Source organism: Rhipicephalus sanguineus, chromosome 6, assembly GCF_013339695.2.
Source record: "Rhipicephalus sanguineus isolate Rsan-2018 chromosome 6, BIME_Rsan_1.4, whole genome shotgun sequence".
NCBI classification, from domain to species: domain Eukaryota; kingdom Metazoa; phylum Arthropoda; class Arachnida; order Ixodida; family Ixodidae; genus Rhipicephalus; species Rhipicephalus sanguineus.
This window is the reverse complement of record NC_051181.1, coordinates 53185101-53203063: the sequence shown is the minus strand read 5'-3', so window position 1 is coordinate 53203063 and position 17963 is coordinate 53185101. Positions and strand designations below refer to the sequence as shown.

At 43.5% G+C, this 17963-nt stretch overlaps 1 protein-coding gene across 1 annotated transcript in view; it reads right to left on the bottom strand.

The window, feature by feature from the left end:
* The window catches only part of LOC119397264 (palmitoleoyl-protein carboxylesterase NOTUM), a 39468-nt gene that overhangs the window by 8417 nt on the left and 13088 nt on the right, over nucleotides 1-17963 (bottom strand). The window contains exons 3-6 of the mRNA XM_037664695.2: nucleotides 12875-12970; nucleotides 5931-5991; nucleotides 4474-4532; nucleotides 538-640 (exon numbers count right to left, since the gene is read on the bottom strand). Coding sequence (XP_037520623.2) covers nucleotides 538-640; nucleotides 4474-4532; nucleotides 5931-5991; nucleotides 12875-12970 — 319 coding nt within the window. The remainder of the gene's footprint in view (nucleotides 1-537; nucleotides 641-4473; nucleotides 4533-5930; nucleotides 5992-12874; nucleotides 12971-17963) is intronic.

Below are 17963 nucleotides of genomic sequence, written 5' to 3'. Positions count from 1 at the left end.
TGGCTTCTGAGATTGCGCCAGCAACCATCGCAGCGCACCGTCGTTACATATTCGGGGCCATATACACGTAAAGCCAATACAGCAATTCCAGTGGAGCCTAGCGGAAAATATCTAGTAGTCGAAAACAGCACAAAATGTTCAGTAGTGCTTTACTGTCGAAGCATCCAGAGAGAAACCTAAGATAAATGCAAGGCCATCGGTAACTTGCAGGCCGCAGAGTGCACAGCAAGGCTGACGACAGCCTCCTTTATCAGCAGCGACGACGCCAACAAGATGGCGGAAGTCGCTGCCACGTGCGCGCTGTTTGATTTTTGTTCGTCCTAAGGATTCAGGCGGCGGTATGTGGAAGGCTCAAAGCTCGAGGTTTCGGCTGCAGTCACCTACAGCGTCGGGCCCAGGTGACGCTGGTGAATGAAACGCCAGATAACGCCTGCGTAAGCGCTCCACGTGGGCAGGGCGTTACGCAAGTATAGCGAAACTTTGAATATAGCGAAAAAAGTGAGAACACCGCCGTTTTGCGCTTGCGTGTAACCCTACCTGCTTCCGGCTAGTAGCAGCAGTTTGCCTTCATAAAGTCCTTGGTCAAGCAATTCACGGACGACAGACTGCAGTATCAGAGATCCCATAAAGGCGTAGCCAGCTGTAATCAAAATGTGAAATCATTATCAAGATGACTGTTGAAACGCTAATTGTTGAAGCGCTCATGTACCGGTTTGTTGAGTGCGCATGTGAACCCGCAAATAAAATTAGGAGCTTCTGAAAACCTCCACTATTCTATTATTTATTCCGATAATTTGGACTGCTATGTATCGCACCCTGAAGCAGTGCAGAGCTTGTGGGGCCGATAATGTGTCGAAAGCAATAATTTCTATCTATCTGGGTAGCTGATAACATGCATGTCGTTCTTGACGAGAAAGTAGAGGGCACACAGAGATAACGAAAGCGAAGGTGTGCAAGATAGACGGCGGGGTCTCTTAGAGGCAAGACACCTTTAAAAAGTTTCAAATTTTATTTTGAATGCGCCGTGCTTGCCTTTAGGCAACACTGAATGACACTTATGATCCGTAGTGCTACAACTTTTACATGATTACACCATTTTCTCACAATTATTCATGGCAGGTTGTATGTCAAGCGTGAATAATTTAAGAATGCTGTTTGTACACCAGCAGAAATTGACGCAAGTGTTGGCGTGCACACAACACACAATATAAGGTGACTGAAATGACGCGCGTCGTTCTATGTAGAACGTGTGTGAGGCTTATGATGCCAGCCGGAAGCATGAATGTAGTGGTCGACACCTCAGTGAAACGCACTGCTCGCAAGAAACTTTTCAAATGGCCATAGCATTCAATTCACCACTGCGCCACACTTTGGGCTTCAAGTACGTGCACGCTAACTTGCAAAACCAACGTAATAGCAATGTAGGGTATGTAGTGGCATATGACTTCAATCAAATACCAAATTCTCACAGAATAAGCAAATTGCAGTAATAGCCGCTGTGGCACTTTTAATTAATGATAGAGCAATTCGGTTAGCCAAGTGTGTAAACTATCGCGGCAATAATAGTGTAAATTATCGCGGTAATAATGTTTGCGTTAGCACAGTAATAGATTGACTGTATGCATAAGAACACAACGAAACAGAAATGCTTGCGGTTCAGAATTGTGGAAGCTGTAAAAGGATTCAAAACAGAATGCTTATCCTACCTTGAAAAACATACGCCGAATCACCTTAGTTGGAGCATTCCCAACCCTATGCAAAAAAAAGCAGAAAAGTGAATAAGCTGGTGGCAACTCTGAACATGTTTCTTATGTTGCATGACCCGGATGTACGAGAACCATTACAACAAAAGAAAGTACAATTGTCATAGGTATACTGAGCTTCAATTATGGCGCAGGATAAAAGAAATCACCGTTAAATCAGCGCACGAGCAATTTTCGAGGTTGACGTTTTTGTTTGCCTGCCTTGATATGTTTGCCTTTCAAGACCTTTGGGATAGACGCCATGCACGCGTCGTGCCTGTTTTCAAATACTAGGCGTCAGAAGATCACGTGCATATGTGAAACCCTGCAATATGGCACTTGTAAAAAGTACAATAAAAGTTCGGAATTTTTAATCACTACCTTCAAAGATCCTACTTAATTAAAACAAACAGGAGCAATTTCTTCAGGTTAAGAAAGAAAATCCAATATGGATGAGTGTAAACATGCTGAATATCTGTCAACCACAATGTCTCGTTTTTTTCCATGTAGTTTGTATGGGCTGGTGCGCAGTTAATCAATATTGCACATAATGTCCAGAGCGCTTAAACTTGTAACTTTCGACAACGCAGGCCTAAACCACGAAGAGAACACTGATACTCAAGCTGAAGACTATACACCTTAGCAGAACCTGTCATACAAGATTCCATGGAAGATCTAATGTCGATCTCGTTTATTCTTTGTACAGCGTTCATTTTGCCACAACAGCTGTAACAAACTGATTATACGAAAAAGAAGCCAATGTGACCCCTACTTTGCTCGTACGTTGATTTCATCACATGATTTCAAGTCACCTGGTAGCAAAAGTCTTAAATAATACAATGTGGAACAAATAAAGCAGGAATTGCCGCTCATGCTGTTCACTTGTTAGCAAGTGATGAATCCTATTAACTGCAGCGCAACCGATATCCCGAAAGTTGCGTCGCTTAGACTAATAAGAATATAAGGGCTTTCGTAACGTTCAGAAATTATTGTATAGATGCCTTGTACAGATGTCACTGAAACCGCCATGATGGTGCGCCGTATGGTAGGACGTGTTAATCTTGTAATTACATCACTTGCAGGTTTTTTCGTTATTGACGCATAGAGGCCAGTAATATTGTGGCCGCACCATTACCATATTGGAGCAGGTTAGGCACAATGTAATATGCTCCCTTTACATAATCAAAGCCGCCACGTTGGAGAACTAGTACATTATGACGTTGCGTCTATGACGTCACATGCAAGGCATCTATATTGCAGCCTATATGTTGCCCAGCAAACACACGGCAAACGCGTCCACTATGTGCAACTGAAGCAGCTGACAATTGCAAGTATATTTTCTGACATACGCGACATTTAATAGGGTAGAATACGCTAGGCGAGTTGCCTATCACATTCCAGAATAATGACGTCTGAAGAACGTTACGGGTAAGCGAAAGGAACGGTAGCAGTGTGTAGCAGAGTGTATGCGATGCGAAGGTGCTTAAACGACACTGCGAATTCTGAAATAGCCTTTGGATACTCCCTTAAGGTTGCTTCAAAAAGGTTCACGCACTTTAAGTACATAAAAGAATACCTGTGGTTCTTCTTCGTGAGTCCTTACTTGCCACATATATATCTCCCTTTAAAGATGCACTTTAATTCTCTTTGGAGAGTCCCCACCTCCCACGACTCTCCGAAGGGAGTATATTTACCTCAAAAACAGAGTTAACCTAGATCTCGAAACAGATCTATTATATATGTGCTAAGTCGGGTCACACTGAAAAGACTAAAATGAGTTTTTTTTTTAGAGTACGGGCAAGCTAAGCATTATACCGCATAAGCATTGCTACAACTAGTGAATGCTGGACAATGCCGTCGGTGAAGCATATTGTATACAGATACTTAATTAACATGAATTTTGGTCATTGCTAAAAATCATGTTTCATCAACGGGCCGTTATCTTTGAAATAAGAGCTCATGAGTTCTGTGCACGCGAAATAACCGGTGCGCACTTATTCTCCAAACGCGTCCACAAGAAGTCACATCCGTAGTAGTGTTGAAATAAGCCACGCAGTGTCCATAGTCATACGTTTTGATAACACTAGAAATACACACGGTATCATCACCTGATATTCAATGACCATCAGGACACTCATTCGCAAATGCGACAAAAACAGAAATTGTACACGCCAAATATCGCTACGCTGGCGTAAGCTCATTAGCAAATTGAATGCAGTGCGGTATTACTGCGGGCAGTACAGTGTGAAATTCGCAAGATGGGCACCGCTCTCAAGGCGCCAGTCAGCTTCTGTTTTGGATCTTAAAGAATCCTTGCAGCACTCCTCTTTACAAAAAAATCGCCTCCTACAACAAATATGAATAAACCAACTCGGGTGCAAAAATAATTTCATAGCAATGTATTCAATTTCCTGACATCATTGCACACGCCCCATTTGTGAACTGGATTATTGGAAATGCGCATGCGTGATATGAATCTTCGAGAATTCTATGTATGCAAGCGAGCAACCTGTAAAACTGCTCATGCACAGTCTCTCCCTTTCCTCTACTACCAGGGCGCTAAGGAAACAAAAAAAAAAACCTCCATCGGCAATAGTTCATCACATATTGTAGAAGAGAGGGAAAGAAAGGATTTACAGCGTTTCTACACTTTCTAAACACCGTAAATGTCTTCATGCAAGCATATTTTAAATTCAAAGTACGCCACTATACGCAACAAGACTAAACTCACTTTCAGTTTTTCCGTTCGTCGCTCCACTCCACGCGTCGCTTGAACAGTACGGCACCAACCTGTCAAAATCAAAAGCGTCTGTTTAAACTCGCTTCCTGATACAGCTCAAGGATGTACAGAGTATTTCAAGGAATGTCTCCGAAAATCCTACAACATAACGGAAACGCAATATTTGCTCGCTCCCTTCATAATTTTCTTGGCCGACGGACAGCTTAATATGATTAGACACATCGAATACGGCAGTTATTAACGAAACAATTATTTACTATTTATTATTTAAAACAGGCGGTCGGGTCAAATGGGATAATCGCAGTCCTTCCTGCAAAGAGACCATTTCCGCTTTGAGATTTCCAAAAAGCAAACGCTGATAGCTTTGGTGGAGTGAAATCTGATCATTTTCGCTGGCGAAACGAAACGCAGAAGAGCGCTACTACCACTCTTCTGGGACGTCTGGGAAAAGCGAGTGTCATTATATCTACCATTTATATACTTCGCTTCGTGAGTGTAAGGCCGGAATCTGCATCTCTACCACGCATAGCGCACGTAGGTTAACGAACGCAGAACTAACACCACTACAATCGCTGTCCTGAAGATTGACGTCATTCTGGTCTTCTGCTAGTTGTGCTCATATGCGCTTCGGTTTAGGTTGCTGTTGTTTCACGGCACGTACATTAAACATGTCAAATGTAAAGCATCCATGGCATGTGAGACTTCAACCGCACCATATATACAGTAACGCACTGCTGTCATCTTTGCTAAACAGTAAGATCAAGGGTAGCAGGCACCTAAAAGGCCAGCTTTCAGATAATTTTCGCCAGCTGGGGTTTGTTCACATGCACCCAGACCCCGGCGCTTGTATTCTGTCCTCATTTCAATCTGACCGGCATTGCACAAATAAAACTTGCGACATCGTGCTCAGCCCCCCCCCCCTCCCTTTTCTTTTCTAGCACAGGGCCACATTTGAATCAATTAACGTCTGGTATATCGTCAGTAAAAATGTCCCTTCTATTGCTTCGGCCTTCGGGTTGTCGGATAAAAGTAGTATACAGTTTATTTAAAATTTTCCAGAGATGTTTAACAGCAACAATATCGACGTCTTTCTTACACCACCATGCTAGGGCTTACATATCTACACTTGCGAGGTTGTATCTATTTCTGACGCCCTTGTCACAAAGCTTCGTGCGGAAGCACAGCAAAAATACATTACTAAAGCAGCTGAATTCCAATCTAATGTTATAGCTAAAATTGAATATACAAGCATGAATTGTGACAATGCATTCTCGCTTATTGTTTTCACGTATTACTGGCGATTGAAAAGAAAGTGTAATGTTAAGACGTACTGTGACTGTTGCTTGTTTTCACATGCCTGATTTACTCGCAGCATATAGAAAGTCAATTAGCCACAAGACAACGTACCTTTCATCGAAAAAAAAAAGCAGAAATAAAAAACAACTCACACGTGGTTTGCGTTCCACCAGTATTGGTTTTCTTCTCTGTTTGCTGACAGTATACCACTGACTGAAAAATAATTAAGAAAATTAGTTGTTTTAGTGTTACGCTATCCCGTCTACAGTGAGAAGATACACACAGAATATAAAACATCTTACTCGGGAATCCGAAAGTGCTATTTTGTATGGTGATTACTTACAGCATTGATTGTGCATACGTCCATCATTATTAGTTCACTAAAACGACACGCCTCATTGACCAATGGCATCTGTGTCATAGTAACATTTTTTTATTTGTTTTGCCCTGTTATACCGTAATCATTGTTTCTAAGTTTGAACTAGACCAACACAGTGTACATCTCTTTCCTAGCCTGCTGAAAAGGAGGAAGAATATCTGACTGTTGGAAAAAGACCTGACTTCGTAGCTCCGCGTTTTCACAATTTTGCACCTGCCATGTTTAGAGAGTAGGCCAAAGCTTGAAGAGTGCTCCATATCTTTATTATATTTAGCTAATCAGCATGCCTGCACTCTTAGGCAGCTGCCTCTGTACAACGTATGCTTGCATTTATTAGTTTTTTTTTTTTTCCGAACTAAAATGTGAAACAGCCCTTCTCAAAATAAATTAAGGATATCACCAAGCTGCCGGCAGGAATGCACTTTTTCGGTCTTGAATTTCTGCTACCTATTTCTCAACTATAATACCAACGTCTCTTTTTTAAACATGCCCTTCAGCCGGCACTATACTCGTTGACAACGTAAGAAAAAATGGTAGGTCCATCCACAGAAATAACGGGCGCTTGCCCTACACCGGTGAAAAACAGTCATGCTGATGGTTTCCGCTCAAACCATAAGTACCTCTTCTCGGGTAATATGAATACCACGCATATTAAAAGGTAAAGGTTCGTCGTTATCACCTAAAGCATTGACTTTGGTTGAGCAGCAATGTCATAATTACACATGAAATTTACCAGGACGTTCAAGTTTCTGATTTAGAACCAACGACACAGACGTGAGTATGTATGGGGAAGTCAGCCATCTGAAACACTCGAGAAATGCTTGACGTCACGAAAATGGGTAAGCGCTATTGGATGGAGCTTTGATGCAAATTCCTCGTCGGAGGGACAGCGATGTCTCTGGGCGGTGCTTTTTCTTAGGTTGTAACCGAGTATAGCATATAACGCCTCCGGCATTGTGGCGGTGCTCTACGCAGTAACATGACGGCCCAGATGTCGGCACCCACTCCTAAATGCCGGAGGTCATGAATGGCTTGAATATCATCTGAGAGCGCCACCGCTTAAAACCGGCACCATTTAAAACGCACATAGCACAACTGGGCCCACTTTCATAGCATTTATTTATTTATTTATTTATTTATTTTACCCTCAGGGTACTAAGTACATTCAGAGGGGGACGGCAATGCAACAGAATAACAAAAAAACAAGGGACACAAAGCAATGGGCATAAAACAACAGCTCACTAATTGGGGTACAAAGATGGATTACTCCTAACAACACTTACATCATAAAAAGCAAATGAGCAGCAGTATTTTATTTTTATTACATGGTGAAGGGGCAAAAAGCATCTAAATCAACTGATGAACAAACACATAAAGAGGGGTATTAGGTAATCCACTGTTTTAAGTACATTCCTAAATTGAGTGGAGTCATTGATGCTTGTTATTGAAGCAGGAAGGGAATTCCATTCATTACAAGTTCTTGGGGAGATATGACTGGGCATACGTTACGGTGTTGCAATGGGGGACTGTGACTTTTGTTGGTGATTACGACGAAGAGAAATGAAGGGAGCAGGTTGGATTAATCGGGAACGAAGTTTCTGATTGTGATAAAAATATTTATGAAACAGCCAAATGCGAGTGAGCTTCGGCGGGTAACTAGTGGGATGAGGTTTAGAGATGCCTTCATTTGGGTGACACTGGCTGAACGATGGTAGTTAGCCAAAATGAAACGAGCTCCACGATTTTGAAACGGATTCCAACATGTGTGATAGTGTTACCTGGCCGGAGTCCCAAACAGATGAAGCGTATTCCATTTGAGGACGGACGTATGTGGTATATAGTAGTAACTTTAGTGACGATGGAGCAAGAAAGAAGTTTCTTCGAAGGTAACCCAGTGTTTTATTGGCTTTGGACGTTATATGTTCTGTATGTAATTTCCAGGACAAAGTGTTAGTTATGTGGACGCCGAGGTACCGGTAAGATGTTACAGTTTCAAGGGGGTGACTGTGAAGAAAGTAAGTTGGACAAGTTGTATTCGAGCGAGAAATCCTCATAGACTTGCACTTTTTAATGTTTAATTCCATTTTCCAAATATGACACCAGTGAAGAATGTTATTGAGATCAGCCTGCAGAGAATGAATATCATTGTCATTAGATATTTTACGGTGAATCACACAGTCGTCAGCGAACAAACAAATTCTGGAAGTAACAGTAGTAGGTAAGTCATTTATATAGATTAGGAATAGAAGGGGGCCAAGTACTGATCCTTGCGGAACCCCAGAATCAACCGGTGCAGTGGAAGAATTAACATCATTAGTGCTCACAAATTGAACACGAGAAGAAAGAATGCACGAATCCAGTTAAGAACTGCAGGGTCAATTTTTAGAACACTTAGTTTATATAAGAGCAGTGAATGGTTCACTTTGTCAAACGCTTTAGCAAAGTCAAGGAAGATACAGTCAGTTAAAGAAGCAAGTCCAAATATAAATGCAAATCGTTAGTAAAAGAAATTAGTTGAGTATCACACGAAAATATCTTTCGAAAGCCATGCTGAGTTGAAGAGAAGAAGCTATTATCCTCAAGAAAATTAACAAGATGAGAAATATTATATGTTCCATTATTTTGCATGGTACACATGTGAGAGATATAGGACATAGTTAGATGGACTATGTTTATCACCGCCTTATGTATTGGAATAATCGCAGCAGTTCTCCAGTCTTCAGGTAGTACACCATCATGATACGATTGTGAAAATATGCATTTCAGGATGATAGAACTGTATTCTTTGGGATTCTTTAAAAATTTACTATTAATTCCATCACTACCGTGAGACGACGTTAGTTTCAAGTTATCGATAATCGTGACGATGCCATGCGGGTCAAACGTGATGGGATCCATCGCAAAATGATTGTACGATTGAAGCTCAGGACTTTGGGTATCATTAGATGATGAAAACGACTTAATGAATGTATCGTTTAGCACAGTAGAACACAGATGGTCGGGAACAGGATCGCCGGTGGGTGTACGTAATGACACTTTACTGGTGTTAACGGGTTTCATTATACTCCAGAAACGTTTAGGGTTAGTCTTCAGGATGTTCGGCAGGGTTACGTTGAAGAACGAGGATTTAGTAGCCTTTAGCGCTCGCGAATATGCTAAGAGGCTGTCTTGTACGTTGCCCAGTGGGCCTGTTTAGGTGAAAACTTAGCGATTCTAAAAAGTCTTTTTTCCTGTTAGAAAGTCGGTTTAAATATCTGTTAGTACCATGGAGCTTGGTTATTGGAGTACACCCGGCGAAGAGGGATATGGAGATGAATCAGTTCAGAGACTTTATTTCGGAACAAACTCCAATTAGTTTCTACTGAGCGCCCGAGATAAACCTGGTAAGAAATGTCTAAAAAGGAGCTCAGTTCATTATTAATGGCTAGATAGTTACCCTTATTGTAGTCTCTGATGTTCTTGGACCGTTTTGCTGATGGTGCATGCGACAAATCGAACGTGAAATGCAAAATATTATGGTCGCTCAGGCCAGGCATGTGCAGTACGGGTGACGTGACAGTTTCTGATGACGTTAGTACTAGGTCTATAAGGGAAGAAGAGGTTTGAGTAACACGGGTGGGTGAGGTGACAATTTGTGTTAAACCAAAATCCATGCAGGTGGTGATAAAACAGGTTGGCCTCAGTTGGTCGATGGGTTGGAAAGTGGGCATGCGTGCAACCAATCATATTCGTGTAGTTGAAGTCCCCCATTAGTATGAGTTGTGAATTGGGATAACGAACCGTGACTTGATTTAAGCAGTCGTGCAAGCTATCACAAAATGACGCATCGCTTGATGGGGAGCGATAGCAGACGCCAACAATAACTTTCTTGGAAATTACATTCAAGCAGCACCGCACAGATTCAATATTCGAAATAATTGGTATGCAGTAGCAATCAAAACGCTCGTCCACGGCCAGCAAACTCCACCCCCCACTCTGTCAGAGCGGTCACTGCGGTGAGACTACATACCTTTTATCACAATGAAACAATTCGGTGTTAGATATCTTGCTGCTAAGCCATGTTTCAGTTAGTGCGATGAGATCGGCTTTCATATCGTTAATTACGGTACATAACTCATCCTTCTTGCGGTAGATACTACGAATGTTTGTATATAAAATAGAAAATTCTAATCTCGGGCGAGTAGCACCGTTTCCCCCCCCCCCGTGTCCCCTAGCGATCTTTATGCTGCAGAAGGCGGCCAGAGCGGAGTGCTCGAGGGGATGTACCATGCGAATTCGATGCAACTTTGGGATACCGATCTCAACAATGGTGTCATCTATGTCATTATAGCAGAAGGATTTACCGCAACATGCAGTTTTTTGTACCCAAGTTTATATGGCGTACGCAGGGCTTTTGCATACTCTCTAACTTTTTTGAATTCGCGCGTGGCGGGGCAGAAATCCTCACTGAGAGCAAAGCCACTATTTTTAAGCAAGGAACACTTAGCACAGCTTCTTTTTGCTTGTAGGCAGCAAATTTGACAATGATCGGCCGTGTTTTCATTTTCATAAACCGACCGAGCCTGTGAGCGCGTATAATGCTATCACTGTTAAGGCTCAGATTCAGTTTATCATTAATGACGCTCAAAACTTTGGCTTCAGAATCAGTATACGCCTCGTTTTCAACATCTGTTATGCCATAAAAAACTAGATTATCTCGTCTAGAACGGTCCTCTGCGTCGTCTAGCCGATGGCGCAGCGCGCAGGCTTCCGACTCAAGTCGATTAACTTTATCATGTAGCCCACTGAAATCGGCCCGACATTGCTGAAGTATGTAGTCTGGCCTTCAACAGCCTCTAACCGTGCCTTTATATCAGATATGGCTTGAAAAGCGTTTTTCTGCTGGTCTTTTAGCTCAGACACCGTTTCGGCAACCGATTTTTGTACTGTTTCCATTCTGATTGATCGCTCATTTAAATCTTTGACAGTTTTAAGAACTTCCGCAAGAGCAGCCGATGATTCATTAGGACCCGGGTTGCACTCAACATCCCCACACAAAAGCAATAGCAGCGAGCAAAAAGGTTCAAACAAGGCTTCAGGGCATGGAAGCACGACTAGAAACGGAGAACGTACTGTACCGGCTGTTAGGCGCTAAATTTTCATCTGTGAATATTCTTTCGCGACAACTTGCCACACTATTGCTAGAGATCTTGGGAACTTTCTGGAGCTCTGTGGGACAACGTAGGTTTCTTGTCTTTTTTTTTCTTTTTTTTGCGCGCTACGATGAGTTCAGAATATGATTAAGTCAAGCAACTACCTCTTTTCATCATCTTTTTTTCACGAGACTATCATAGCTGAGCCAGAGAACATACTGCGAAATTGTGGATTGTTTAAATACTTTTTAATTTTATAAAATATTTTGTCGTTCCAATGCAGTTTATGTAATCAAAACATTGGCTTGATGCTCGCCGCTGTTTGTGAACTTCTGCTCTTTAAATCTATGAAATGGCCGTACGCACTTGCAATGGGAATAGTTAAGTGAGAGATACTTCCACGTTATATGTTATTGAACAGATTCAGTGTAATTACATAGCTATATTATCTGCCCTTAAGAGCTGCCTCGTGTACTTTATTCTTTATAAATTTCGTCGTGTTTTTTAATTTAATGCTGCCGACATATTTGCAACAAACCAGCATTTACAACTTCACCCAAGGTAACAGTGGCGCTCAGCTCTACTGTTGTTTTTAAAACTGCGAGAGCGATAGCGAGAAACTGACAAAAATCAAGCACTGCCTCAGCAGATCGCTGTACAGAACGCGTCGTTTATCAAGGCGAAAGCCTTGGATACATTATCAAACGAGAAAAGTGACAGTCGGAGTCTGCGGGAACACGAGCGATGTAACCACTAAAATCACGGATAACAAGACATCGCCATGACGAATCCTTCACTTCTTTTAGGCTCAAAACGATTTCTATGAAATATTTGTTCTTCCCTCGCACCGTTTCTGTGTGGAATAGTTTACCTTTAACATATCTACATAGCATTGACCTAATTGCTCAGATTTCACCATATATCTTACATTCTATACAATGCCTCAATATACCTACTCCAGTTTTCTTCAGCTGTATACCGCGCATTACTCATTATTCTGTGGCTTAGCTTTACGTGCCATGTTGTATTGCTTATGCTTGCACAGCTATATTGTTGCATTTTGTACTTACACGATGCCCCTCCTGCATGGGCCCTTCAAAGACCTGCAGTACTTTTGTATATAAATAAATCAATCAATCAACAAAAGGCCCGTGATCAGAGATTACGGTTTGAGGACGTCATCATGATGACACTGTGCCGTGACATAACATGATACCAAATCATGACGTCATCCTACGAAATCATCGCATGGTCAAAGGTGGGCCGATCCGAAGGCAGTGCAAAACCACATGAGGTGCAGACAGCTTGCAAAGCCTCCAATCCTGAATGCAGTGCAAAACCACGTTAGGTACAGAAAGCTTCCAGGGAGTAGGAGGCAAGGATCAATAGATCGACTGAGAAGGAAAACAAGACGATGGCTTTCACCTTCGAGGCATAAAAACCCTGTGAGTTTCTGAAAAAAAGTTTCTCGTTGATGAAAGCTTCGGAGTGGACGGTTGCTTTCTTTTAAGATTTTGACAATAGGAAGCTCAAACCAAAGCATCTGTACATATACCTCTGCCTAACGACACATCCTTAAGCTCACCTTGACGGCTTTCTGGCCACTGTAGTGAAGACATGAGTTGGCGGGTGCGCATCCACCGTCCGGCGCAGCTTTTATCGTCATAGCAGTGCCATCCGCCTGCGAAAGAAGTGAAGCAACAGCGAGCTGGGACAACAGTAGTAAAGTGCGTTGTGACGTGGATGCAAGAAGCCAGATAAGAGCCATAATAAGACAGTTACTAAAAAGGCGCGGTTCTCCCCTTTCAGCGCACTTATGCTAAGGACCATAGCTCCCGTTAGATTAAGTCACTCGTGCTCATCTCTGTGCCGGTCACAAGCAATCGTCTGTGCTGCGCACTCTTGCAAGGAGGCAGCAGGGAAGGGTTGCGTGGTGCGTTTGTGTTTTCGCCTATTAAAAGCGTGCAGCACGCTTGCAACTGCACTGGTTGGTCATATGCATGACCAAGCAGTTAGCTGGAGGTTGTCGTCACGATAGGGTTGTCAGCGATTAAGTCGGCATCCCGCCTCTGTACATTTCCGATACTTATCCGTAAAGGCATCGGCGCACTCTCGCCGTACTTGAAAGCAGCCCCTTCGTATTCTTGGTACGCTTCCCCGCACTACACATCAGAACTGCGGCAAAGCTAATTTTCGGTATCCGCTACGGCCGCAAACGGATCGACTCGCGCAAGCGCTGGTTCGAGCCTGCGAGACTAATAAAGTAGCAGCAGTGGTGGCTTCAAATAATGGAATTTCACACCTGAAGTTTGAGCAAAACCTCCCAAAAATAAGACTTCGAAGAGTTTCGGTGTCCGAAATTTCAGAAGTTCTTACGAAGTGACTCTATCGGGCCTGTAACGGTGTCGCGAAAGCGCCAGAATTTTCAAGTACGTACAAAAAATTGGCAGCTACCTCAATTTTAACACGAAAGTGTTTTATGCAGGAGTCCACCAAGGCTTCAGTGACGTATTTCCGTCACGGAAATGACGTCGAAAAGATATACCCGGTCAGATGGCAAAGAAAAAAAGGTACGTCAACGAGCATCGAACCCACGCCCGCTCGGTCCACAACAACAGATGCCGGCCACGCTACCCTCTGCGCCACGGTCACAGACGCTAGAGGGTTTACAAACGTGCCTTTTATATCTACCACTCTCCTTGTCGGCGGGGTGGTATTGCCCTCTGGGAGTGGTAAAGTAAAGTAATTCGTAATTACTGTGGCTTCCGCGATTAACACCTGCAACGCGCTACACGACCGTCCTATTCGGTGCGTTTTCAATCGAAGTTCAATTTTGTCAATGCCTTAACACACCGCGAGGTGGCGATCTGAGCCCAAGCGTCGTAAAAGCGTCAGCCTCGCTCATAGCATCACGCTAACCCATAGAGTTTCACACAATCCCCTAGAGAGGAAACTGGCGCTGCGATCGTTCAACCACCATGGGAATGATGGGAAGTACATGCTTTGGATTGGATAGCGTTAGCTAGCGAACTGTCTATGGATCTTTTTCTACAGTTTCAGTTTCGTTCTTCGCGAGGCGTGGGTAGTGGGGTGCGCCTTTGTTCTTCAAAGAGGCTGAAGACCGCTAGATCTCTTGGTTTGCTGTGACGCTGCAGCTTTACAGGTTGTATTTGACAGTTTTACCAAAGCGTCGTGCACTCACCGCTGCGCACAGATGTAGCGTTCCATGTCAGTGCCGCAAACTGCATCGATTTCACGTTTGTTTGATAAGCGCGTCTTACCAAAACTTGTTCAAATCAGCTGCAAAACGACGGCGAAGCTAAGTAGACGCACCGTCGCGCTCCTCTGACTCGACTTCGCGACAAAACAAGAGATGCGTTGGAGGCAGACCACTTGAACAGACGCACCTGGCATCGCAGCAGACGATACGTTAAGTGTTTCTCACTCAATACAGTACTGTTATTTCCATAAATAGATAATGCGTACTTTCGAGGGAAAAACAAGCGTGTCTCTTTTCAAGTGTTGTACAAAAATAATTCATTATTTGGTGATGCCAAATCTGGAACACAATTGCAGAGCAATGCACACCCTGGTGGTTGAATTTGTCCAGGTTTCAGTTCCATCTCACGGTCACGCAAACTTTTTGCAATATGTTTCACATACAAAAGAATGAAGCAAGTTTTAATTGGAAGTAACTTCATATAACTTTGTTTTACACTCGGCAAACAAGCGTTGCGAATCTCAAGAACCTCATCCATCCGAAGCAAATCCGAAGCCTGTACTTCCCATCATTCCCATGGTGGTTTAAGCGCGTCTCAAGGAGCCCGCGTAGACACTAGCGCCAGATTCCCCTCTAGGTATTATTGTAAGAAACTCTATGCGCTAGCCCAAACCAAAAATAGCTCTGCGACGCGCGCCTGCCTCACCGTGTTCACCGCTCACGCGCTCGCCCCGAGAAAAATCGCGGCCGGGCTACCGGGGCGGCACGACGCGCTTTGCGTTTCCCTCTAGTCCGGCCGTGGTGTTCAATCACATTTTAACATGCCGCGGGATGGCGACCAAGTTCTGCGTCCAATATGCGACGCTCTTCTGGCTAGCACACCTCCTTCTGTGATAAGGCTTTCACCGTTAACTACTACAGCTACCGCAAGGGTTTATTTAATCATTTAACATGGACGTTAGTCGTCGGGATGGAGATGTACCACCAATTATCAAATTGGGTGCATTCACGTTAAACGGTGCTATTGCTGCCAGACGTCAATATACATTGTGCAAACTCTTTTATATCAATGCAGAGTAAACATTCAGTTACTCCTGTAAGGGCACGCTTCACTTTCGTGTTAATCCGATTCCTATGACGGAGGGATCAACCATCTTTTTCTGTGTCGCTTTTATTACCAATATGCGTTGGAATATCCAAACCGGTATTAGAGTTTTCTGACAACATACAGCTATATAGTTTTTTTTTTTCATACATCCCTTTTATTACAGCTAACGCGGCGGTGTAGTGATTACGGTGCTCGGCTGCTGACCCGAAGGTCGCGTTTTCAACCCTGGCCTCGATGGCCGCATTCACACGGAGGTAAAATGTTAGAAGCCCGTGTACTTAGATTAGGGTGCCCGTTAAAGAACCCCAGGGTGGTCAAAATTTCCAGAACCTTTCACTACGGCGTCCCTCATAATCAAATCGTGGTTTTGGCTCGTAACACGTGAGCAATTATAATTAACCCGTTTATAATAATTATCGCTTATAAAATGTGTTTTCATGTCATTTGAATATTGTTATGAATTGCTTCGGCTGTACTTCTTTTTTTTTTTTATTTAAATGCAAGCGCACTTGTAACAATCCTCGTGAATACAAATGCAAATGAACGAAAGGAAATACTTAGCATTGTTCGCTGGCGCTAAAGACGGCAAGTCGCCAAGTCGTAAGAGCTGGGTCGAGCTGGGATACGCATTAAGATGTGCACCAAGCCACACTTCACGCAGTAATGTATAACAGAACTGCAAGAACAGGCAGAAAAGTAAGGTTTCATTCAACGTCCTTAAAGCATTGCCTCGAACCAACACTATGGCCTCCTCTTCAGTTGCTGGCAGTGTGCGTTATGGCCACCGTGCTTGAGGCTTGCAGGGTGGCATACACAGAGCATGCTGGGAATTCAGGATACGTGACAGTGGCGCATAGTCAGCCAAGTGGCCGAGTGCAAGAAGCGCTTGAGTGTCCCGCATATCGGTGCAAACAATGTGAACTGCGCAATACTCATTTCTGAAACCCTGGTAGTCAGAGTTTGCTGGTAGCATTTCTGGCAGAGATTCCAGCAAACTCCTGCCAGAAATGTCAAATGTTCAGACGCTAAAAAAAAAACAGTATATAAGCGCATATAAAAATGAGAATAAACATAGGCCTGGCTTTCTTGTTGATGAAATTTTCGGCCTATGCGTACTTTACATATATTACGGCCTGAATGAACCGGCATTACACACTTGCTCTGCGACTTAAAAACATGTCCTTTCTTCGAATAAATCGCTCGGATATTTTCTTACCGCTATAGAACTGATACGCCACGACGCACGTTTCTATGACAGTTCTGGAATGTGTCAAGACAACTTCTTTCACGTGCATATCGACTATGACAAAAGAATTGGAAATAGTCCAAGTAAAAGCTGCCGAGCACATCCGTAAAGATAAGCGAAGGTTTAGCTCCACCAAGCAACATAGTATTGTGCGAAAGCACATTCGAAAGCCGCGGACAACGCCAAATGTTGCTGGAATCTCAAAGTACGCAAAGGGCTCACGGAATGAAACGCGACATCAAAGACTAGCATAACGACTAGAATTGTTCTCTGCTCAAAATAACAATGTCATGTCGCTACGAATCCAAATGCGAAAAGTGATGTTGACTCTCATTTAAGTGTACGAGAAAATATTGCGCCGCTGGGACTCAAACTGAAGACAGGAGAAACGAAAGTACGCGCATTACTCAGCCATGAATTGTCGCATTTCAATCGGTCAGCACCGCACACGAGTGACAGGAGCGCTGCCGAAGCGGACGAGGATCGCGCAGCCCAATTGGCAGATGGAAACGCGCACAAGCGCTGCAGAGCCGACGAATGCCTGGCCAAAGGGTCAGCCGCGACAAGTTCCCCGGCCGAGTCCAGGTGAAGCCTTGCATTGTTTTCTGACATCAATGAAACCTCCATAAGTGGAATTGCTTCGCACTAAATATAGGCGAGCGCGAGCTGCACCATGCTGTGTCTGAAAGACCACGAAAAGCACCTGAAGGTAGTGCTGTTTCAATGTAACGTGCGCCAACGCACCTTGCTTTCTAAATTTGCCGCTCTCCAGCTGAAGCCCCGTGTTCTTTCCTTACATCCGCGAAATCTCAACAGCAGCAGCCCAAGTCCTTTCACGCTAAAAACACAACCGTAGAGACAGCTTCTATCCTACAGAACATTTAGCCTGCTCGATGAGAGGCACACTGTTTTTCACGGCATGGTATGGATAATGAAAACTAAAGCATTGGGCATTTGTACAGGGAAAGCCTTGTTGGACAACACTATGAGGCATTTATATTTATTGAACAGGAACTAAAAGGAACAGGAAGCTACTGAAGTGTCTGGCAGGTAGCAAAGAATGCAATAAAACGGAAACTTGGGCCAGTTGGTTGTACTTC